Source organism: Rhipicephalus sanguineus, chromosome 3, assembly GCF_013339695.2.
Source record: "Rhipicephalus sanguineus isolate Rsan-2018 chromosome 3, BIME_Rsan_1.4, whole genome shotgun sequence".
In the NCBI taxonomy this organism is placed as follows: domain Eukaryota; kingdom Metazoa; phylum Arthropoda; class Arachnida; order Ixodida; family Ixodidae; genus Rhipicephalus; species Rhipicephalus sanguineus.
In genome coordinates, this window is record NC_051178.1 from 142442488 (window position 1) to 142466706 (window position 24219).

The 24219-nt window shown below is 48.0% G+C and overlaps 1 protein-coding gene across 1 annotated transcript in view; it reads right to left on the minus strand.

Moving 5' to 3' along the window:
- Positions 1 to 2359: 2359 nt before the first annotated feature.
- LOC119385914 (beta-1,4-mannosyl-glycoprotein 4-beta-N-acetylglucosaminyltransferase) overlaps positions 2360 to 24219 on the minus strand; it is a 36888-nt gene continuing 15028 nt past the window's right edge. Inside the window, exons 2-3 of the mRNA XM_037653279.2 lie at positions 4193 to 4379; positions 2360 to 3529 (exon numbers count right to left, since the gene is read on the minus strand). Of these exons, the coding sequence (XP_037509207.1) occupies positions 2360 to 3529; positions 4193 to 4333 (1311 nt within the window). The 5' untranslated portion in view covers positions 4334 to 4379. The remainder of the gene's footprint in view (positions 3530 to 4192; positions 4380 to 24219) is intronic.

Sequence of the window (24219 nt, forward strand, 5' to 3'; positions counted from 1 at the left end):
TTTGTTGAGCGTGCATTCTTACCAAAAGGGGTTTGGAAAATTTGTATTTTTCGATTTCCGAAAGATTCCTCCCATATTGATAAATTTGTTGAGCGTGCATTTCTGACCAAAAGGGGTAAGCCTTTGGGAATTCAGTATTTTTCGATTTCCGAAAGATTCCTCCCACATTGACTAAATATGTTGAGCGTGCATTTCTGATTAAAAAGGAAAGCCTATAGCCTTTGGAACTATTGTATTTTTCAGTTTGTGATGTATTCGTCCCATATTGATAAAATTTGTTGAGCATGAATTTCTGACCAAAAGGCTAAGCCTATAGCCTTTGGAAATTTTTTTACGATTTTTGAAAGATTCGTCCCATATTGATTAAATTTGTTGAGCGTGCATTTTTGACCGAAAGGGTAAGCCTCTGGAAATTTTGTCGTTTTTGATTTCTGAAAGATTCGTCCCATATTGATTAAATTTGTTGAGCGTGCATTTCTTGAGCGTGCATTTCTGACTAAAAAGGTAAGCCTATAGCTTTTGGAAATTTTGTATTTTTTATTTATGAAAGATTCGTCCGATTTTGATTAATGGTACATGCGACTGGTCGTTTCCGAGCGCCGCGGAGGCTCAGAAAAATTTATGTCAAATAGCAACACAGCATTACTACTGAAATAAGCTGGCCAATACATGATCTGGAAGGAGGAACATGACTTGCATATCTGCTTGTTACCGTTGTAGAGCTTTGAAGCTCTTGAATTCACCACTTTCAAACATGGTCAGGGCGCTCTCAAACGGCGACCCGAATGTGCCATAAATGTTATTATTAGGGCTCGGGAGGTTCCACTAATTCTCAACCGTCAGCTCTTTACCAGAGCGTGCGCCATGACGGTGATGCTTTTTCAAGCTCCAGCTTTCTGATGACTTTCGTGAACAGCCCAACCATTGTGATATTAAGCACAAACACTCATACCACCGTGAAAGGAACCCTGCAACATCATTGGCCGGTGCAGGCAGGCACATTAGTCGGTTGGTCTTCCTTGCAGTCGCTCTGTATGACTTCGTTAAAGGAGGAATATCTTGCGCACACGCAGTGGAAAGTATTGTGCTAAGGAACGACATCATGCTTAATAAAGATGATTTTATTTGTACAAATCATAGGCGTCGTCTTACTCACCTTGTTTTTTTTGTTTTTTTTTTCTACAGGACGGATAGAGGCATACTTTGGTTTGAAGAACAGGCCCAGTTTGAAAGCTTAGTTAAATACTATACAGGTAGTTGTAAACATAAATTAAAAAATGGCTGAACGTGTGCTCATGCATTTTCACCACATATAACATTTCATTGGCGTCAGAGCGTGCGTGTGCATGCATGCTGTGTAGTGAAACGTGAACAGATGTGATGCAATGTGGTCTGGCAGAGAAGCAGCGAACCAGCGCCAGCAGTATGTAGCGTGACAAGCTAGTTTCTTAATGTCAGTGTTTGCATGCAAAAGCCCCGTCCGTGTCCAGCCCGTGGTTGGCGACCTATCTATATATATATATATATATATATATATATATATATATATATATATATTATATATATATATATATTATATATATATATATAATATATAATATATATATCTATATATATATATATATATATACTATATGTGTGTGTATATATACTATTCACCGGCCTATACATATAGCCTTAACTTGTTCGCAACTTTCTTCATCAGCGATGCAGGCTAAGTAGATATATGAACATATGTATAGTAGATCCGAAACGTGCACAAAAAAAAGAATGTTCTTAGGGACTACTGAAGAGTTTTGAAGTCTACAAATGGCTAAGTACGTAGCTTGACGTGATGATAGTTGCCACTATAACTTCCGAATTCAACAGCATCCACCACAGCCAACCGCAGCATAATCTGTCTAATCATTACTCTACACCTACCATGCCTTACTTGGGCCGAGCCGAGAAAGAACAGTAAAAGCTGCGGAAGGTCGGTAAAGACCCCCGCCAAGGACGCGTTTCTATTGTTGTTGCATGGAAAACTATGACCCTTGATAAAGCTACGCTCGCTGAAGCTTACATGAACAGCAGTTATATAATCACGTAACCTGTATAACAGGCGCCAAGTGTTGAACGACGCGATATGATATTAATTATTATTTTCTTATACAGGACGTATAATGTCTACACAGACTGTGTTGGCCCAGATTTTGGTTCGGATCCTATTCAGTGTCCTTGAGACAGTGCTCTCATGTTTTTTCAAACCTTGGAAACATTCTTTAAATAGTTGAAGACGAAAAGCCACGCATCCCAACAGCAAACTACTGCAGCTCCGGCGTGCGCGAAGTCCCGTTATCAGGCGCAAGGAGATAACGTATTATCGTCGTCCATTCACGCACGACGGCACAGTGCCGCCACGAGTGAGCACGCTCGGCTTAGTCACTTTCTTGCCATCGAACCACAGGCCGCGCTTGACGAGGACGTTCAGAAAGCGAGCGGAAGTCTTCTCTGGAAAGTCTCCCCACCGGATGCCGTCGTCCTTCTGCGCGGACTTGAGCTTCACTCGGAGGCCCTCGACGTCGAAGCACCACGAGCAGTGCCAGCCGGCGTTATAGTCGTCGTTCTGGCCCAGGGTCCAGTCCTCCAGTTCCCCTCCGTAGAGCTCCTCCGAGTTGGCAGGAATGTCCTCTCGACGCAGGCGAGCCGCGTCGTTGCGCAATACCCGCGACAGAAAGCGCATCGTGCACACGGAGAGCACTTGCACGTGCTCTTGCACATGCTGCCAGAAGAATCCGTACAGCGTCCAACGCAGCCGCAGAAACATGGGTTCCCCGAAGCCCTCGTGCGTCTTGAGATACGCAAGAGGACCCGCCCTCGGTATCTCGTCGGCGTCCGTCAGCACGAAGAGGTCGTCGTCCCTTAGACTCGAGAGTTGCTTCTTGGCCTGTCGCCAGAGGAAGCTCCTCTGGTAGCCGTCGGCGAACCAACCGTCTTCCCGACCTTTACTCGGGAAGTGGTCGAGGAAGACGTGCACGATCTTGTCCTGATACGGCGCCAGGAAACCCTTGCGGAGCTCCGGAAGGAGGTGCAACGGCTTGGGCTCCCCCCTGGCGCTGTAGTTAGACTCGCAGACGACGAAGACGTCGACGACGTTGTACAGTTCTCGCAACCGCACCTCCAAGAGGTCGAGCTCGTGGTTTATGTTGATGGCGTTGACGATACGCCGAGGCCGGCCGCTCCTGCGGTGGACCTTCTTGTTAGTCCAGCGACGTCTGAAGCGCTTGGAAGAACTGATGGCTTCGGGTAAGCTGCAGTCGTCCGAAAACCACCCCGGCTGGCATACGCACGAACTGTGGCTCGCTCTAAGATCGGTACCGTGTACGAAGCAGGTGGCATTGCCAAGGGGCTTGAAATAGGAAAGCAAGTCTTTGGCCCGAACTTTGTGTCTGGGTGGCTGATGAGGGTCATAGTACTTGAAGGGGTACTTGGGGAGCTTGGTAGGTGGTTGAGACGCGGGCCTTTGAGACAGCTCTAAAGGAATCGTGACCTGCAGGAAAATGAGCGCATGGAAGTCAAACACCTACATAGAAAAAAATTCGCATACTAATCCAATAGTTATTCCGTATAATTTCCGGATCGTCGTTAGGTAAGGCACAAGGACACCGCATGAATTACCCGTCGTGTACGTGCCAACCTATCGAACCAACCTATTGAATTACTGAGCCTGTGCGCAATTCGATGTGAGGAAACGTAACAATAACATTTATAGGAAAGTGAAAAGATGACAAATCGGGGTACGATCGCGTTGAAATGCCAAGTCGGTGTACTGTTGCACAAGAAGAGCGAGATTGCCAGCCGCGGTATAAGGTGCGCTACCAGTTCGCGCCGTCAAAACCTTCAATTTATAATTCAGAGTAAAATGTGTAATCGCTATGAGACAGCTTCAGCGGCCAGCACATGCTCTGCACCCAAGCTGTAGCGCAGTTCATTGGTCCGCAGAGATAAGCAATACAATGTCGTTTTGGGCTGGCTTATCAACGTGGTTCGGCATTTAGGTGAGGCTACATATATATGGTTTCGAACACAAAAGGGTGTACATTTTAGAAGTGAACCGATGCAGAAATAGAGGGAGCTGTGGTAAACACGGCAACACGGTAAGGAAATACATGGGCTTTAAGCGAACAATGGGGGTATAGTGAAGATGTTTTACCTGCAGCGCTTGCTGTCCTGTGAGGACGACGGGCGCTGCTCCACCTCCGAGCTGCGCTCTGTGGATGCGAGCCACGAGGAATCCGCTGCCGAGCAGGGCCAGCGCCAGCAGGCGGGCCCGGCGGTACGACAAAGCCACCATAGTGCCATGCCAGGACTCTCACCAGCACCTTTCCGCCGAGCTCCTCCTGCGTCGCGAGTATACGTTATACACAACGGGTCATTGCAGATCACATGCGACTCAGACAACTGGCATAGATTGCCTACAGGCTTCTTGTGGATTGGTCTTGTGATTGTGTAATGTATATATCAGAATCAGATGTATAGATAAATGTCGTTAAGCAGCTTATTTCAGGCTGAAAAAGTAAAGTTGCCGGGGGGACTGGCGAAAAGGCAAGAAAGCCTGACAGGGAAGGGCGCCTGTCCCCTGAAAACCCAAATTTGCAACCAAAATGACACAATGTTAGGTGTTACAATTCGCAAAAGTTACAACAATGTATAGTAGAAATATTTCGTTGGGTTTGTCGTTGTTCACATAGGCGTGCGCAGGGTTCCCCATTAGGGGGGGGGGGGCAAAGGTTCGTCGCAGCGCCCCCCCCCCACCCTATTAAGTCAGTGTATGGGGCAGATTTTGCGCCTCCTCTTAAGTGATAAGGGGGGGGGGGGGCCCCCCCCTGCCCCCCTGTGCGCACGCCTATGGTTGTTCATAGACCTCAAATGTACATTAGCTGAATATTCTAATATTAATCAGCTGCATTGGATCGTTAGCATTCTAATCCAGCTAACATTCGGGCCTAAGTAACGGCCATTTTGTCTAATTACTGATGAATTTTAGCTATTGTATGACGATATGTTTCATTTTCAGGGTACGGGACTAATAGTTAATAATTATTGTACGATGTACAATCATGTTCCCATGCTCTTGATATAACATCTACTTATGCAACCCCCCCCCCCGCCCTTTCCCCGCTCACCACAATGCTGCGGTGTTCGAGCCTAGAAACAATAAAATGCCGCAAACATGCCTGCGGTACGTCTATGTGCAATTCACGGACATTACTGAGACACTAGACTTTAATTATTTAACTAACGCAAAAAAAAGACAGCTTGATTTGCGAGTGACTTGTATTGACGGATCCGGTGGACGCTGGGACTAACTACATAACACACAGCGCCAAATAATTTTACACAATGCCGAATGTATATTGTCATTTCAATTGATAAGTTTAATCTCACACCTCCACCACTCCAGTTACGTTCCATTCCAGATGACTTCCCTGCAAAGAAATGCTGTTCCACGAAAGAAAAAGAAAGAGGAAGAAAGGGAGACCCGCATTCCTCCACCATCGCTCGGAGTCGTTTTCCGGATCAATCTCGCCACTTCCGCCTTTCCGTGTTCGTCGCACGTATCAACTACGTGTTCTTCCGATACAATCCCCGTTTCCTGGATACACAGCAGACACGCAGACGGGCGACCCGCTGACAAAGCAGCCGAAACCTCGCAGCGGAACGCGGAGGCCTTCACTTGCATGATAAAGAAAGAGGCACGACCAAAGACCCGCGCGCGCACTTGCGGCGGTATACGCGAAAGTGGACGGTACGCGTATATCAGAAGCGAAGCGGGGCAGAAGAGGCCCGGCAGAATGCGACGGGCCGTCTCTCTTTTCGCGCCTCGGAGCGTTTTGAAAAGAGTCGGAGGCGCGGCTGCATATCCGACGGGTCAGAGGAGCATTGTGAGCGTCGTCCCCCACCGCGTGCGCTTGCTGCGGGCACTGCTGCTGCTGCTGCTGCTGATGGCGCTGCTGGTTAGCGTGTGACGCCAAGCGTGTCGCGTCCGACAGGCAGCTGCGTGGAGCCAGTGGAGCAGAGTGGCGCATCAGCGAACGAACGACGCGCACTTCCTTGGCATCTGGGCCACTGCGGAGAAGAGACGAGGACGACGCGTGTGTGGGAGGAACGGAGACTCGAGCGCAGCTTTGTTTTTCGCACTCTCTTTCTTTATTGTTTTCATTCCCCCGTGCATTATTTCTTTCCTTCGTTCTTACGTGCTGGGTTAACGATAGGTGTATACCGATGATGTGCTTCGGTCATGTACTACGAACACGTGCCTCGTGTACCTTCTGGAAGTCATATATAGGTGCAGATGGCAAATAGTATCAGGGGCGTAGCCAGAAATTTTTTTCGCGGGGTGGGGGGTCAACCATACTTTACGTATGTTCGTGCGTGCGTTTGTATGTGTGCGTGTATATGTACGCAAGCAAAATAGAAAATTTTCGGGTGGGGGGGGGGGGGGAATTAGAATCCCCCGCCCCGCCCCTTGGCTACGCCCCTGAATAGAACTTTTCCCTTATAGTGTTCTCGAGCAGATGAATGCAGCAGAACGGACGATTTATAAGCTGACCCGTACGTATACATAATTTGTGCTATGCAATATGAAGTGAAAACGTGAAGAGAGACACTACCGCGTCATTATTCGCACTTGTATGGATTCCTGAATAGCGAGCTGGTTTCTATACGTATCCGTTTAAAGCCCTATCTAAACATTTGAGATCCAAATAAAATTGTGTTCAATTCAATTCACGCGAATTCAGCTCAAGAACACATACAATCACGTGGTCACAGAGCGGCAGAGTAGAATATATCGGTCATCGTTGAACGCTGGTTCGCCATCCACATCAGCGATCATCCACTACGCGGCGGACGTCGCGAGCTGCAGCTTCTTAACGTTGTATAAGGCTCCGGCTTTATAGCGAAGGTCGTAATCAATCTTACATCTAGCCAGAAAGAAATGAAATGGCTGTATGGAGAGCAGCCTGTCAGAAGAAGGCAACATTGCGGACATAACAGACTTCTTTCCAGAACGACGAACGTGTTCGCAGCCGTTGGGACGTTGGCACAAGACTCGCTCGAGTCCTTCGCAGCGGGGAGAAGTTGTACACGTTGTACACCGCTTTCTTCTGAGCGCCGCTTTGTTTCAGACGCGAAAATGGAACAGCTGAGCGGTACTGGCCGTCCCTTGTGCCATGGCGAAGGTCGCCCGGTGTGGAAGTCGGTCTGCGCGCGACGCTGAGCCCGCTGACCCGCGAAAGACCCGGCCCTCGTAAAACGGCACGCTCTCAGCGCGCGTGCGCGCGCGCCCTCCGACTCGCGTGGTCAACTCGTGGTCAGCGCGCGCACGTGCGCATCATGTTTGATGCGTCCATTGTGCACTCGCCGCCACTGCTGAAGCCTTTGTCGCGGCATCTGCTCCGCACACAAATGCGCCCACAGATACAAGGGGCAGGGTTCATTAGACGTAATGGAGTGCAAATCTCGCCCGCTTCTCTGAACGGCGCGGCTTCGGCAATCTAGAAGACGGCGGAACGCGCGGCAGTCTCGCATTATGCTGCCAGTACGTCGGTACTTTATATGCAGATTAATTTAACCGGCAGCACTCATGAATCAATCGCATGACTCAGACAGGAGGCCATAGTTCTTGTTTTTGCGGAGTGAGTGCAACAAATGTTTATACAATGAGGCGGAAAGATGGGTACGTGCGCTGTAAACAACTAGATATATTAATTTATCCTGGTGTTACTTACACTTTGAAGGTGATAGAAACAGCAAAAATGAATCGACAAAATCTTTGCAAGAAAATTTTACCTATATGACGAGCGTTACGTTCAGCAAGCTATAAGAAGCGCTAAAGCCACGTGCCTTATTTTAACTGACTCAAAAAACCGCAATCGGTATGTTCGTTATTCAAAAGCGTCGCAGGTGGTGCAATCATTGACGCTTTATATGAAAGGTGCACGCACGCACGATGAGCAACATGCTTGACAGCGGTGAATGACGACAGTAAGACCTGCTACACGTAATAATGAAGCAGCAGTGCCACGATACCTCCATTACCACCCTTGAGACCTCTGTGCTTTTACGAGAAAAAGAAATACCGAACAAAAAAAATCATGAAGCCGGTGATTTCTGATTTCTGAGAAGCTTTCCTAACTTGTCAAGAGAGCAATAACTCTCCATATATGACGCAGACAGCATAATGTTGCTTTCGATTTATGCCGTTTTAATTTGATAAATCTTTCTTTTCCAGCTCTGATCATATCACGGAGTCGACAACTTTATACACGGAGTGTGACACGAGTTTCTGTACGCTTCTTCCTCTATATGCAGGACACCACTCTGAGTGCACCGCAAGCACGCGAGTAGATTACAAGGTATACATACTTCTCCGCGTTCGCAGTTTCCGCCTGACGTGATCCCTGCAATAAGGAAGGCTGTCGGCGGCCAGCTATAGCATTCGGGCAGTTCTACACGTCTGCACGATAAACCTGTGATCAGCCTCGCTTCATACACGGGCGGTCCTGCAGCAGTTGCTCTCGATTCCTCTAAATGCATGTAGTTTTTGCACTTTTGCACGCACGTATGAGGAGGCTATTTTCTTTTGCCATGCCCCGCAATAGGCGAACTTCCGCGTACGTATGTAGAGCGCTATACGGCGTAACAAAACGGAGCAAACACTTTCTAGCTTTGTACGCATTCCTGTAATTGCACCGCGCTGTAATTTGCACGTTATACGTAATATCCTTCCTTTTCTTTTTTTTTTTCTGGGGGGGGGGGGGGGTTCCCCGAGAGATTTTCAACTCTTGGAGCTCTGAATGTAACCGTTTCTCTATGTATTTTGTAATGTGTGAAACGATGCAGCGAGGAAAAACTGAAGTTGATAATCCCATGATTTCTGCAGAAATACGCAGAAAATCGAAGCGAAGCTTAAGGCCATTCAGCCTGATGCAGTTTCACTACGAAGTAAAATATGCCTTTCAGTGACATAGCAGACTCACGAAACAGGGTTCAGCAAGCAGCGTTAATACATGTACGAAAGTACACATGTAAGGAGCGGCAAATAATATATAAATACAAACAAGATAATATTTTTATACATTTGTATGCGTGTTATTAAAAAATAGGCGAGAAAAATAAACGCACACATGACAGTGTGACATGATGTTTATCTAGCCTGCCACAAAACGACGGGATATACGGCGTAGGCCGCCAAGCTCCCACTACAATCACAACAGGGAGTAGCTAACCCGAGTGTTAACACTGTTAAGTTCTCTGCCTTTAATATCTCGTTCTTTCTCTCTCTCTCGTATTATAACTTCACGCACACATGCGAGAGTGCACGTAAGACGTGTCCTATTTTTTTCTTTCTCCCTCGATGAAATTGTGTTTTACAATTTTTCTCAATGGTTGTCGCTCTTTCAGTCTAAGAGAGACCTGATAACAAACAATGTGCCTGCGTGCCTGCACAAACTACAACTCTTAGCTTTTAGCACGAGTGCTGCAAATTAATGGGTACACTGCTCACTCGTCTTGCATTACGTTTATTACACGCAGCTGAAAGCTAATTGTTGTTCTCTCGAGGACATTAGGCTCGGTATCGGAGAGGTCATCATTACGCGAACAATGCACTCGTGCGGACTGTCGCGTGGTCACTCACGTGAGTTGCCATGGGGAACCTCTCATTCGAGGAAAGAAGCGAAGCACGCAGGCGATGGCATTACGTACAGGCTGGCACGGTTCGTCGCACTCCGACAGTGGCCAGCGAAGAGCCGCAGGGCAGCCTTTAATTGCGGTCGTCGTGCGCACAACGAGTGAGCGTGCGGACCACAAGGAGAGTGCGTGTCTGCTTTGTGCATTCTGGCCAAATTATATACATACTAAGTGCGGTGTTTCGGATTGCGTGCCGGCTGCTGCGTGGGTGATGTGGCCGAGGGAGAGTTATTCGTTTCTTTAGCTCGTACAATGTAAAATTTAGGCACACCAGTAGCGTTGACACAGCGGCTAAAATTTTCCTTAATAACATCTGAATGCGAGCCGGTTGGTACGTACACATAGGTAAAACATCGCAAAAGTAAACACGGACAAGTAGACACAGGACTATATAGCGCTATCGGCCAATTGCTTAACTTATTGTGAAAACCCACTAATATATCTTGGTACGCAGTGGAGGGGAAAGTTAGAGAGCGCTTCCCCCCCCCCCCCCCGTGCGCACGCCTATGCTCGTTAGGTAACAGCTGGGGCGATTTGAAAGCAATTCGTGGCATACAAGGGCATAGGCGTGCTCACAGGGGGGCAGGGGGGGCGGCCGCCCCCCCTAATCACCTAAGAGGGGGGGCGCAAAATCTGCCCCGTACATTGACCCTTCTAGTCACCTAAGAAGGGGGGGGGGGCGCAAAATGTGCTTCATACATTGACTTAGTAGGGGGGGGGGGCGCTGCGATGAACCTTTGCCCCTTACCCCCCTGATGAGGAACCCTGCGCACGCCTATGTACAAGGGATACATCTGACTTAAATTGATAGTTGAAGCACAGTGTTCTTTAAAACGTGATCGATATGACAAAATATTGCCGACATTTGGCAAGTCAGAAACAAAAAGAAGTGAGCCACGATGTTTACATATATCTGTGACTCTGTACCGAAAACACAGACATAGCAGCTGCACTGCGAACTGTATTTGCTAAAGCGTATATGAAGCGCCCAAATACGATACTTGAGTTAAGAGCTGTAGAATTGCTACAACCTTTGCGACAGTTTCGCGAATGTCCTGATTAATGTCATATTCTTCGCTTTAGAGACATGTGTTAGCTGAATTGTGGCACTCTGTATACTGCTGACCCGAAAGTCGCGGGATCGAATCCCGGGCGCGGCGGCCGCATTTTCGATATGGAAGCGAGAAGGCTTGAGGCCCGTGCACGTGCTTAGGTTTAGGTGCACGTTAAAGAACCCCAGGTGGTCGAAATTTCCGGCCTCATAATCATCGTGGTTTTGGGACGTTAAACCCCAACAATTATTATTATTGTGGCACTGTTTAGAGCCATGAACTTGGTTCTTCACTTATCAAGATTTTTCGACTTCGAACAATCATCGTAAAATAGTCGCTAGTCTAAACGAAAAAAATATTTACTGCACAAGGTAAGTATAGATATGAACACTTTTTTCCTTTTAAACGCTATAAATCCAACCTAAATCGGGGCTAGTGTCGAGAAAAAGTGTTTTCTACTCGGTGAGCCACCTTCTGAAAACGCCCTTCTATTATACACAGAGCCAATCGCTGATCCTCCACGTATATAGAAAAGGAAAGGCCGGGTGAGAAGGAAATACGCGGGAGCAAAACATAGGAGATAAAGCGGCAGCTCCGATAATTTCCTTCTCACGAGAGAGCTCAGTCGCGTGGACAGGGCTGCATCCGTTATGATAAAATATTGATAACGATTATGCCTTGGTATGCCCGAATGAAAGCGACGATGTAAACTCGCACCGCCTCGACGCTGCGAGAACCACATCAGCGCGGCTCAGCGACTATAGATAAGACTATCGATGTGCACCACTCGCTCAGATTACGCGCTTGCCGCCCTGCCCACCTCGAGACCTTCAATGAACGGCTGTATATCAGAGCGCAAGTTATACAGCACAAAACTAAGTCGGTCATGTCTTCATATCTCTTCGTTTACTTTGTCGTTGCTTTTTAAATTCCATATCGTGGAAAACGTTTGGCACCTTTTAAGGACACCGGGCGCGGTGGCGGGCGCATTCTCAACGAAATTGACGCTTATCTGACACCCCATCATTAGCACTTAGTAACTGCGTTTGGCAGAATTCCTCACGCAACGTCAAGCATTGCACCCGCGTTCGGGTGTTCTTTTCTCCCCTATATAGCTGAACTTCACGGGCAACGTGTTTATATCTTCGTGCGCCACGAATACACAAGAATTCATTCAAGTGCAAACCGAGTACAGAGAGGCGCAAGCACTTCGTATCCCCTTCGTTGTTTTCCATAAGTACGCGCACAACAGCACAATAGATGCGGAGAAGAGTATATTATTCAAAACAGCGCTTCAATGGCGCCTTTATACTGGTCCGCGAGTATATATCAGATGACGGGACGAGAGCTTTGCATTTTAAAGCCTGTTTGCGCAAAGCATCCCGTATCGACTTAACATTCAGCGAGCATGCTAGGCCTGCATGCTAGGTGTCTTATACCGGCGTTCGATACTGCGTCGTATTCATATGAGGGTTCGCGTGCGTGAAAGTATACGCACGAATATCTCGACGGCGGGTCCTACTGTGCCTGCCCCTACTAGATACGTATATATGTATAGCGCTATCATGCAGCGCACGCACACAAGACGGCCTGCTCCAAATCACTTGAAAGTCATTTCCGGGCTGCTTAAATTAGGGCGCGGCCCACTCGCAGGAAAGCACGCCGTGTCGAGGCTAATTTGAGGACAGCCCTGGGAACGCGGCTAAACTGCCTCCTCTCATTGCTTGTCTTTTTAGTGGCTTTGAGTGTAATGAGACCGCTTCTTTGGCGCTCCATGGCCGCTTGTCTCTTGGCTGCCGTGATTTATAAGGCCGCCCGCCGGCAGAATTACAAAGCCTATTCATGTACGCCTGTATCAGTTGGTATCAAGTTTCTGGGTGCGGCAAGTGGTGCAGCGAAAGAGCTGTGCGCGATGAAGCGGGCGAAGCAGCGATCGTGATTGAACCTCTTGAAGGAACTGAACAACTATGCAGCGTGTACAGTACAGAAGCTGGCTGTTGTTGTTTCTTTCTTTTATTAATCTATAGCGCACTTAATGACACGTTTATCTGCGCGGAGCGCTAAGGAAATACAAATGCTCGACATTTCTCTATCGTTATCTGAATGTGGCCCGAAGCGGGCTCTCCACAAGGTACTTCAGGTGCAGGGGGAGTCGGGATATAGTGCTGCTCATGGTCGGTGTGATGAAATACGAGGAGAGAAAATTAATGTTTCAACAAAAAATAACTGCCTAGAAGTTTGAGAGGCTTGAAAGTTTCTATAAATCTGAAATATCACTTGCATGCGGTACCTGCTGCATGTTGTAGTGACCCAAAATCCTTCAACAGAATGGTGAGTATCACCACGCTAAAGGGACAGGCACCATTACATGAAGGCATCCTACAAACCACTCCCTCTTTTTTTTTACGAAGGCATACAATGTGCGTCGCAATCTTAAACACTTAGCGGATCGGGTGAGTCGGTTTTCCATATAGAGCACTAAGTTGGTTGATTGGTTACAATGTAGCACTATATAAATATAAGCTTTGCAGCGCTTGATTGTCCTTGTATTAGTTCTTTCGTGTTTTTTTTTTGTTTTTTTAAAGCGCTACAACACTCGGTACTATACGGAACTATCGACGATGGCAGGCACATCTTGTACTGAAGTAAGCTGCCGGTATCAGGTGTATGCACAAGATTCCCGCGGACGTCACTGAGCACAGTCCTACAGAACACGAGTCAACCGGTGCCGTGAAACGATACAGAGGAACTCACCACCGTGGTTGTATAGAGAACGGCTATATAGGACACATTTACACATTGTACTGACGAAACTGCTATTACGCACGCCAGGCGTCAGCGTTCCGACCACGTGTGGCAAATGCGTTTCTCGCCCAGTGCTCGCGCACACTAAAGACTGTTATTTTGATCCGGAAAACGGAAACGAGGCGTATGCGTGCGCTCCGTTTAAGAGTTTCGAGCGGTGAACCATGCACGCGGAACTGACTGCGTGCTCTGGTGCGGTCGTCGTCGAATTTGCACACAATGGGTCGTCGTCGAAGCGGCGCAAAGGGGCGACGTCCTTGCAGTCCGGTATACACCGCCCGCCTCGCTGCCGTTGCTCGGGCTTTCTTCTTGCGAGTTCTCCTAGAAACACTGCCCTGCGCAGCCGTATTGCGGACGGTTGTGAACCGGAGGCCTCGCCGTTAAGCCATTGCATGCGTTTAGTATAACACGCACGTCACTGACACGCCAAGCAGTGCGCAAGACGGCTCTTTCCGGTTAAAGGCTGTGAACTCTTGACTTTGCGAGGGAACACTATAAGACATAAGAAAATTATTAGCTAAGTTGTGGCGGCAAATCACGCTACATGCAATAACAATTGAGAGAGAGAGATAATAAAACGAGAGAAAGGCAGGGAGGTTAACCAGAATTGTAGCATCCGGTTTGCTACCCTACACTAAGGGGAGGGGGAAAGGGAAAGAAAGATGGAAAGGACAGCGGAGAGAAAAGCAGGCGCGCAATAACAATACGACCACGGTTTTCTTAGGAGGACGCCGGTGAAGCAATAAATGACGGAAGAAGAAAGGTAGAAAAAAGAAGACATACAGGTGGCGATTCCGTGCTATATGTGTTTCCGCCTCAGCTTTCCGTGATGTTACAGATTTTTGCAGTGTGTACGGTAGTTTAGTTCAGTTTGTATGTCGTAAAGAAAGAATGAGAACACTTAGCATGAACTCTATAACTATAATACAATGTGCAAATATTAAGCAAAGTTACTTTCAAGAATTGGTACGTTGTCAAGGCTGGCTGCTGATACGAGAAAATATGCAGAAATCAACGACGCCACATTTACGTAACGTGCTGTAGCCTACCGGTACATCGGCGCGAAATAACAAAAAAAAAAAGCAACTTGGCTTTCGTTGTGTGCGTTTTTTGTTCTTTTTGCTGTAATAAACTTTTCCTTGCCTAATGAGAGGGATGGAGGGCACAACTTTGAAGATTCGCTCGGTCTCTCAATGTATTCTCGAAAACGAAAGCCACCTTTTTTCTTGTTCTCCACATTCGATTGTATTGTCCACTCTACAGGTGGTGGTAGCACTCAGAAAGAGTACTTCCTGTCCACGGAGTAACACGATGGTCAAAGGAACAGGGTTTCGCTGAATGAACGGTGTGCTTTGATGTGTGAAAGATGTACTACACTGCAACACTGCGCCGTCTTCTGATTTACGGTCTTCGTAGAGGGTGATGCGATGACAAATGACCGGACACTTTACCGAGTCCGACGTCAGTATTTCGCGCACTGAATCGCCAATGGCCATGATTATGCGATGTCCGTTTGAAAGATAAGAGATTAGTAACCACGCAGTGTCTGAAATGAACACTGTTCTTTTGTGAAAACCGGTACCGCCACATCCACGGGGTGCAGGGCAAGGTTCGGGCAAAGATCGTCTAGCAAATGTCTCTTTTTCTTTCACGTGCTTTCTGTAAACATCCGCTCGACTTCCTCGGGGTGGGGAAATCACTACGAGGAACCGGTCACGAGCGTTCAATAATAATCGTGACTCGACCCCTTCACTTTTGTAGCGCGGTTAATAATTTCGCGCCACAAGCTCGCTGCACCTCTCGGTTGCTAGAGTGCTGCATGCTTTGACCTTGCTCCCCGTAAAAATGCACCCGTCCGGTGCCCAATCCACACCAAATTGCAGCCTTCCGGAGCATGCGACCCTGAAGTACGGCAGCTGCAGAATCCCGTCCCACCGGTATTCGGTGCCGAGGCTCATGTCGTATAGAAAGTGGGCTGATATACAAAAGGTTAAGGTTGCAGCCATCAGTTCCATTCTGCGCGTGTCTCTACGTCCCATTCCATTCTTTGTTTCTTCATTTCTTCATACATACCTCCAGTATAATGCGACGGGACATGTCTGCATCAACTGAACCGCTTGTGATGCCTATTGCGTAGCCGAGTCAACGCGCTTTAATTCATGAACCGGAGGAATCCATCGAACGATAAAGGACGTTCTGGATCATGTGCTCTTGGAATGGGAGTGCAAACATTTTGGTCCACTCATACAGTGAAAGCTTATATGGTGGTTGGTCAGTGTATGCCATCATGTATTTAGTATAGCCAACAGGACAGGGAGATATACAGAGAGTGAGAGAGAAAGAAAGGGAGAGAGAGCAACGAACAATGATGACAATTAGAAGAAAACCTTGCACCTGCAAAAAGAAACAATACGCGGGAGAGGTGGTTCATCCCTTGTAATATGCGTAAAAAAAACTGCCGGAAAACCTGAAGTCCTTATCACTTCGAGTCTGCATAGTCTACACGTTCTTGAGTCTGTCAGCGGCTCGGCGTCATAAAGTATAATCTGTATCCCATGCTAAATCCTTCGTGCCGTTTCCTCTTCGACGCCACGCAGCTTCGTGCGTAACCGTCCACAAACGAAACGGTAGGAGGAAGTTGACACACGAACGTGAACAAATACAACCATTCTTTTCAAAGGTGCAGTAGTAGATAAACAGAAAAAACAAACAAACAAAACAAGCCGGGCAAGTATAAGACAAATAAGTAGCGAGGCGAAGTTCATCTTCAAGTTCAACGCGTTCGAAATAGAAGAGACGGCGGCAGAAAGACAATTTCAGCCGATAGACGTGCAGAATGCATCCATGGTATATACACAGATTTGCGCAACAAGACGACACCGTAGCCTTCATTACGTCCACAGTCCGTAGGATGACATGCAGAAGGAAGACGGAAATCCTTTTCCGGCAGTTGCATCGTGGTGAAAGAAATTGTATAGTTAGTCTGTTTCATAAATGTATAACGCTGCTTCATATGCCGAATGCTGTTCTTATTTGAATCTCTCTCTCTTTTGGTACCAATGATTTGTACGATGTGCATAGTGTTCACTCCATTTATAGGGGAAACAATTTGTAGTCAAACTGGTATAGCTTCACCATTTATTTCACTACACAAGGAAAATGTGCGCATAATACGATGTCTAATAATGATGATGTCGATAAATGAAAGAATATTTTTTCTGGATTTCATGTTCATCATCAGCGGGTGTGAGTTTTTTAATGCTAGAGTAGTCTAAATACGGCTGACCTTGTACATGTAATTGCTCTGGACAATGTGTCTTTTCCTCTCATTTGAATAAATACCAACAATATTTATAACAGGCAACTACTATATCTGTCCGAAGCGTGACCACGTGGTTTCCAATGAATGAATGCAGCGTGGCAATTTTAAGGCGCTCGTGTAACAGTTCCAGTGCCCGGATATTTGCTATACAAGAAAAAGGGCAGGGCGCGCGAAAGAAAAAAAAAGCGTAAATAAACGAGAATAAAAATGCAGTTTATTTCCTCTTCTGAGAAGATTTCCTTCCGGTCACGGTGACCTCCATACACATTTAAAGCGTGCTGCTGTACGCGTTTTTTGCAGACATCTCTGCCGCGTATACCCTTGTCATCGTGACTTTTTGATCAGGCATGGGCATGAAAATCGCGGAAACGGGGAGTTTAAAACTGGTGCGGAACTTCGAGGAGGCCAGCTATCGAACGGCGTATGCAGCGACTCACATGCATGGGTCGCGATCCCGGAAGCTATAACACTGTAATCACATTTTCTGAGTGGGGTCAGCGAGAACCTACATTCACACGTACGCCTCTGCGATCTCAACCCATTCTTTGATGTGCTGTCAACCCGCATAACTTCGCAGCCCCTATTGTTCACGAGTCGAAGACTTCGGAGAGATTTAAACTAAATGAATTTGCAGCTTCCAGCACATATAGCGTCAACATTTATTTCCCGAAAAATTCGCTTGCCCTTATATTTTGTGACGCTTTCTATCACAAAGTTCCGGTATACCATAAATAGTGGGCACCGCGAAAATAAAGGCTTTACAGAATATATAACACACGTGATCGCATCGACGCTATATTTTCATTTTCTCGGTTATACTGTTAAAGTTGCATTGTTCTTGCTAGAGGCCCTGATGTTTTCCGTGCCGTGCGCAAACTAGAGCACCAAAAGGCATGCAGGTCGCTCTGCGCACTATTTCATGTCCTTCCGCTGCGAACGGTCCCTGCAGTGCAGAATAAGCTGCCGGTGTGAATTCTCTCCGGAAGAAATAACGATGCTGGGACCATTGAGACTGTTGCCTGTTCTTGTTGGACCGATGAGAACCATTGGTTGAAAAAAAAAAAAAAACAGACAGATAGTTACTGATACATGGTGCCCTGAATCGACGCCGCAGAAACACCTTGTTCGCGTGCCTCGGCGATACGGCATGCCCGTGGCGTCGCCCGGCGCGCCGGGAAACAATGGACCGCCGCCCCGCCCGCGCGTGCTTCGTCTCGGTCCTCGTTGGCAGCCACGCAACCTCGGCTCAAGGTACTTAGCGGCGCCGATCGACGCTCCCCGCTCCTTGAGAGAGCGCATTAACCCACTTACAAGGCCGCCCTTAAACGTACAAGGGAGCCGGATAAGACGAAGACCATTGTTCTGCCGTCGCGCCGATGTTAAAACGCGGTAGCCGACAGGCCGCCCCATCATCGACGGTAGTCCGGTCGGCCGCGTGGCCGAGGTTTACTCGCTTTGTTGACCAGTCGATGACGCGAGTAATCCTCCCGCTGTGTACGTGTCAGCGTAACTGACGGCGTAACAAATAGGCTGGGACGGGTCGCTTCGAAGGCCTATTCTTGGTGGACACCTTGCGAAGGGCTTGCGGCGCACTCACCGTGACAGCAAGGAGTGGTCGATTTCCTGGTGACCATATGTCTGCTGGAAGAGTCTGAAGAAAAACTACATTTTGCGTGTTTCCATTCGGAGTTGCACGGCATTTGCTCAGCGTACGTATCTCAACATCTACAGGGCTTGTATAAAAAGTATCGGGAAAATTTACGGAAAAATAGATTTAGTATAGGCATTGCTAAAGTGCCTCAAAAGCCTTCAAAGTAGGTCTCTTGAGCGTCGACACCCATTTGCCAACGGCTCTTCCACGACTGGAAGGCTTCTCGGCAGGCGTATTCGATCCGGAAGGCCCTAAGGGCAGACGCGCAAGTTTCTTTGACAGCACTTAGGGCCCCATGGTGGTGCTTTTTTTGAGGAATGATTTCGCTTTTGAGAATAGGAAACAGTCTGCTAGTGCCAAGTCGGGGCTATAAGGGGGATGGGAAATCGTCGCGGTGTCGTTTATCGTCAGGTATTGTCCGGCCAACGCAAAATGTGATGTCGCACCGCTGTTCACTCGCTACATATTGCACTTGCACCGAGTCACTCGACAGGGGTCCACTAAAATCACGATTTGGCCAGGACAAACGCTTCTAGGCGACTGGCGTTTGGCGCGTATTAAAAGGCATGTCCCCCCAACCACATCGCATGCGCGGTGCGAGCGCCCTGCGGCGTACAGTCACGTCAGGAAAAAATGGTTCCCGATAATTTTTATACACAACCATTAGATACGTAAGCATATCAAGTGCTTAGCAAACAAGAAAGAGAGGGAGGCGAAACTTTATATTGTGCCTTTGCTGGGAGAGAGAAACAGATCATAGCGAAAGAATGCCGATTTCAGTGCTTATATATGGGTACGATCGCTCACGGCCGAGATAGCGCGTCTTGTTGCCTTACTCTGGGTTGTATCTGCAAAAGTTTATTATTATTATTATTATTATTATTATTATTATTATTATTATTATTATATTATTATTATTATTATTATATTATATTATATTATTATTATTATTATTATTATTGCATGAAGCTACCTTTGTGAAAACAACCTTGGCATCACCTTGGCCCAGGGACAAGCTCCGTCTTTTGGTTTCAATGAGACGTCATTGTTAGGCGAGCTAGTTGCAACATCCTTTAACCCATTTTTTCACCTAGCGGGCTGTCTGTGGACCAAATAACTGTCAAAACTTAATCTCTGTCGCGCTCTCCTCGTGGCTGGAGATCAAAGACGAGGAAGAACAACTATATATATATATGCACTAGAAAATGGACTATCTTTGTCCTTAGGGCTGTTATCCTATCGCAGTATTTTTCTTCTTTCGTCGGTCTGTTTCAAGAGAACTCATCAGACACAACGACTGCATTTTGAGGCTGAGACGCGGCCCGATCGCCATTGTATATATAGCCTAGCCTTGCACCGTGTACGCGTCGTCTTCTCTTATTTTTATACGACTCTCTTAAATTCGGGGAAACTGTTCCGAACGGCCATCACCCCTTGTACACACGGAGACGAGATATCGTGGTTTGTGCTCGTTCTCCAGAGTTTGTCGACCCCAAATCTAAACAAGGAAGCAGCAGGAGCCGAGGACTCGGCGGGTCTTCAGCGATCGCACGTCTTCTCCCTTTCCCCGGCCGCTGTGGCACGTACCAAGGCTGTGTCGTCGTCGCCGTCTCGTCCACGTAATCGTGTTTCCGGTAGCACCGTCTCTTCTCGCGTCTTTCTTTCTCGTTGTTTTTATACGCGTCTTTCTCGGTTCTTCGCCTCGTTCTCTTTGCTCAAGGGGGCACGCGTTCAACCGCACAGGAGCCGGTTTGAGCCCGGAGCAGGAATAAAAGCAAGAGCCGCTGACACAGAGCGAGGTCCCGTCCTCCTCGGTGCTTGGCGCACGGCTGAACTTGACCCGAGGGAAGTCTCGCGACGACGCTGGCGGCCGCCTGCGCGACCGTCGTCGGGCAGCGTCTTCTGCGGTGGCGGTGTTGACTCGCTCGCGCCGCGTTTGGAAGGAGCGATTACAGTTGCAGTTAGGAGTGCTCAGAAGCTCTGCGGACACCCAACTAAAACTCTATATTGCCGACGCGAAATGTGTGCCGTTTAAACAATGGCACGCACGAGACGGCGCGAGCTGCACAGTGAAATGAAAAAGACGCGCGGTCTGAAGAGTACACCGGTGTGTTTTTCCTCGAGCTTCCGAAGAATACTGAAGGTGCCGTAACTTAGCGTACCTATTAATGAAATAGGAAAGCCATCCAAAGGAACGCTCAAATTATAGTTGTGGCCGACAGTGAAATGGTTGACAACGATGGCGACTGTGCTACTGGGGAAATTAAGTTTTCCTGAATCGACGCACTGCGTCCTCTTCAGATATAGAATACACATCGGTCCACGCGTGCACTGTTTACAGACAGTCTTCAGAACGCATACCTCGTGAGCTGTTGGGACACGAAAGCGCGCGACCTGTGCGGACAACGGAAGTTTCTAAGACCCTTCCGTCGCAAAGGTCTATTCTTAAAGTCTTCGTTTATTCTTGGGTTTTGTTCTTTTTTCTTTTTTTTTTGGCACGGTGCATGGACGGACACAACTGGGCTATATGGAGGAGAACATGACAGCAACACTGTTGTAAATTATATTGTTGTAAAAGTCATCTGCTTACTCTATGATATACTGCGTAAGTTTTGCACGTGGACTGTGCCATGAAATACGGACGGATTTAATAACACCAGTGTATATATAGCGTAGCGACCACTTCCGCATTCCGTTCTCCGAGTTTAAGCACGGTATAAGGTAGAGGAAATGTGTGCAAGAGGTCAGCCACAGAAAGGAGATGAATATTGGAAGGGCGAAGCAGATCGCCAAGCTTCTTTTTCCTATCACGAAACTGCCCAGAAGATATTGGCCTCGAGGCCCACCACTGGAAACGCCGGCGCCACCGTCGGCGTGACGTGCTTGGCAGGATCACGTGGTCTCAGCGGCCGCGTCGGCTGCTTGTGGCGCACGTGCCGCATGCTTTGAAAACGACTTTCAAGTCCCACATGCGCTGCGGTCTGTTCAAATTCGGAAGTTTTCTCTCATTTTCTATTCAATTGAAACCATTGTAATAGAGTGGCTGCCTCCGAAGGCGACGAACATGGGGCTCTACCGCTCGGTGCCACGGTGCCGCGCTTACGCAACGGAGCCCAGTGTCAGCCTGCACCGGTAACCGCGGGACAAGAAACAGCGTGAAGCATGGGTGGTAAAGCTAAGAACCGGCAAGTAGCTATCCGCTACGAGTCTTGTGTGCAACAAGCACTTCCGCGACGAAGACTTTCGTTACTGCGTCGGGCCTGCGATGTTCGGCGAGTAGCAGACAGCGCGCACTGAGACGATGGCTCGCGCGCGCTTCCCGCCGGCAAATGATGCTTATCTGCCAAAGGATGGTAAAAGCGCTACCTTTTACCACGTGCGATGCCATCTCAGAACCCTCCAATGCGACCTCTTGATCGTCGGCCCCGTGCTCAGCGTCCACAAAATCGGCTGCAGATGCGCAAGTCATTGTTTAGATACGTTGAATTAAAAAACGCACAAGGTCCCTTATGCATTCGTTAAAGATGACTAGAAGGCGAAAGCCATCTTCTTCTTGTCAGTCGATGTAATGATTCTCCCGCGCCCCCCTCCAAAAGCGTCTGCACCTAACGCGGTTTTGCACGGCCTCCGTGACCGATCACGGAGGCAATGCAAAGCGACATGACGTGTGAATACGTCATGTGACGTCACATTATGTGACGTCATAATGACGCTACACATTTTGGCGATCTGTGACGTCATGATGACGTCATATGTGACACCCATCACGTGACGATTATTTTTCGCATGACTCGTGTTGACGCCGCCGACGCGGGACGCCGACAGGCAACCTTCCCATTTGATGAGGCATGCATTGCTTCATAAGCTACATAAAATTTTGCATTGCCTCTGTGATCGGCCCACCGGCAACCCCATGTATTTTCTTGGAGCCTCATTTATTTACGTTAGAAGATGCCCCCCTGTTTGGCGTTACACACGACCCTGCTGCCAAAATTGCTCGGGTACACGCCAAATAATTACTATCCTGTTTTGCGGCTGCTGGTGCTGCAATACCTTCTATTTTATTCCCCGCTATTTCAAGTTCATGTGGGTCCTAGTTCACAGCCGACGTTTGCAGAACAAGTCCGGCAAACGTTACTGTATTTTCTTCTTTTCCTAGGCGTCGCATGCTACTACATGCTCGGTCTCGTAGACTGGTTCTTCTTCACCAGCAATATCGAGTGGTGACGCTTTGGTCTATGAATTGTTGATGACAAAGAGCGGCAAGTTCACGGATGCAAACGGAACGCTAATTAAGGAGCATTAAAAAAGGCGTGCATTTGCTCACGTTTTGTGTGAGCACCAAACGAAACGAACTGCGCTGATAAAGAAACAGAAGCAGCGGCATTGCCGCTGAGAAGACCGATCAATACGCAGTGCGAGGACAACTTGTCAAATGACATTGAAACGTACCCGAATTAGACTGAAAAAGAAAAAAAAAAAAACACTGAATCGTCGGGACGGCAGATCACGAAGTTGCCATGCGCACCGAAGCCAGTTGTAAGGAAATTGGTTTTGAACTACTCTGATAGCGCCCGCGCAACAGTAGTTGTTTGTTTACTCACAAATTCTCATATTTTGCGGCCTAAAGTTCACAGCGCGGTGCCAAAACGCGCTCGTAGCAAAAGCGAAACCATCAGTACGAACATACATGCAGACGCTCATACATGCAGAGGCACCGTCAGTCGTCGCGAACCCGTGCGATCGCTAGCTTGAGGCTTCTTTCTGTTATGCTCCGTTTGGTTATACAGGCAGTCCACTCTAACGAGATATTTAACATAGTTTGCACTCGGCGAGTGACTACCTTTCACGCAAGAAGCCGGTTCAGGGGATCTCCAACTCGGTGACAGCGTGAAGCGGGCGCTCGGTTTTCTGCAAAGAGACAGCGACTGTATACCTTGTGCTTTCAGTTCGTCGAAAATGATTATTTTGACAGTAAAGAACACAGTTCATTTCGAAAGTATTTACAGAAATGCCCTGGAGGGCTTCCGCGAGGTGTTTTTGTAGAGCGCCGACAGCAAAACCTATGGGGAGCGCGCCGGCGGTATCCTGCCTAGCACGCAATCGAGGCGCGTCCGACAGAGGGCGACTCCGTAACTCCTCGAGGCCAATACCTTCGTTCTTTAGAAAGTATTGCAAGTATATATGGCATGCTGTCTGGGAAAGTGCCCCAACAAGAGTTCGATCGATCATATCCTAATTTCGGCCGCAAGCGGAGATAATAAGCTCCGGATGACGAATTATAAGAAAGAAAAAACAAACGTTCTTGCGCGGATCACATCTTCGGTATATGATTAAGGGTCAATTGCCCACTCGAGTCGTGCTGCATCGTCCGAAATCATAGCCTCTGTGCGGGGACACTTACGCTTTATAAGCCCGTGAACACGCGCGCAGTTATACTATATAATCCGATCAGCACGCAGAGAATGCTCATTCTAGCATCGTCTTGAAGGAATAAAATTCTCATATCCCCCGCGCGTGGGCTGCACAACGATATAACCTTGTTCCGCGAAGGCTCCATCATCGTGCTTCGGCGTTCTCTCGAGCGCTCGATCGAGCGCTAAACCAAGGTCGCCGAGGTCAGTGTGTTCCGCACGTTGCGGCCGACTCGGGCG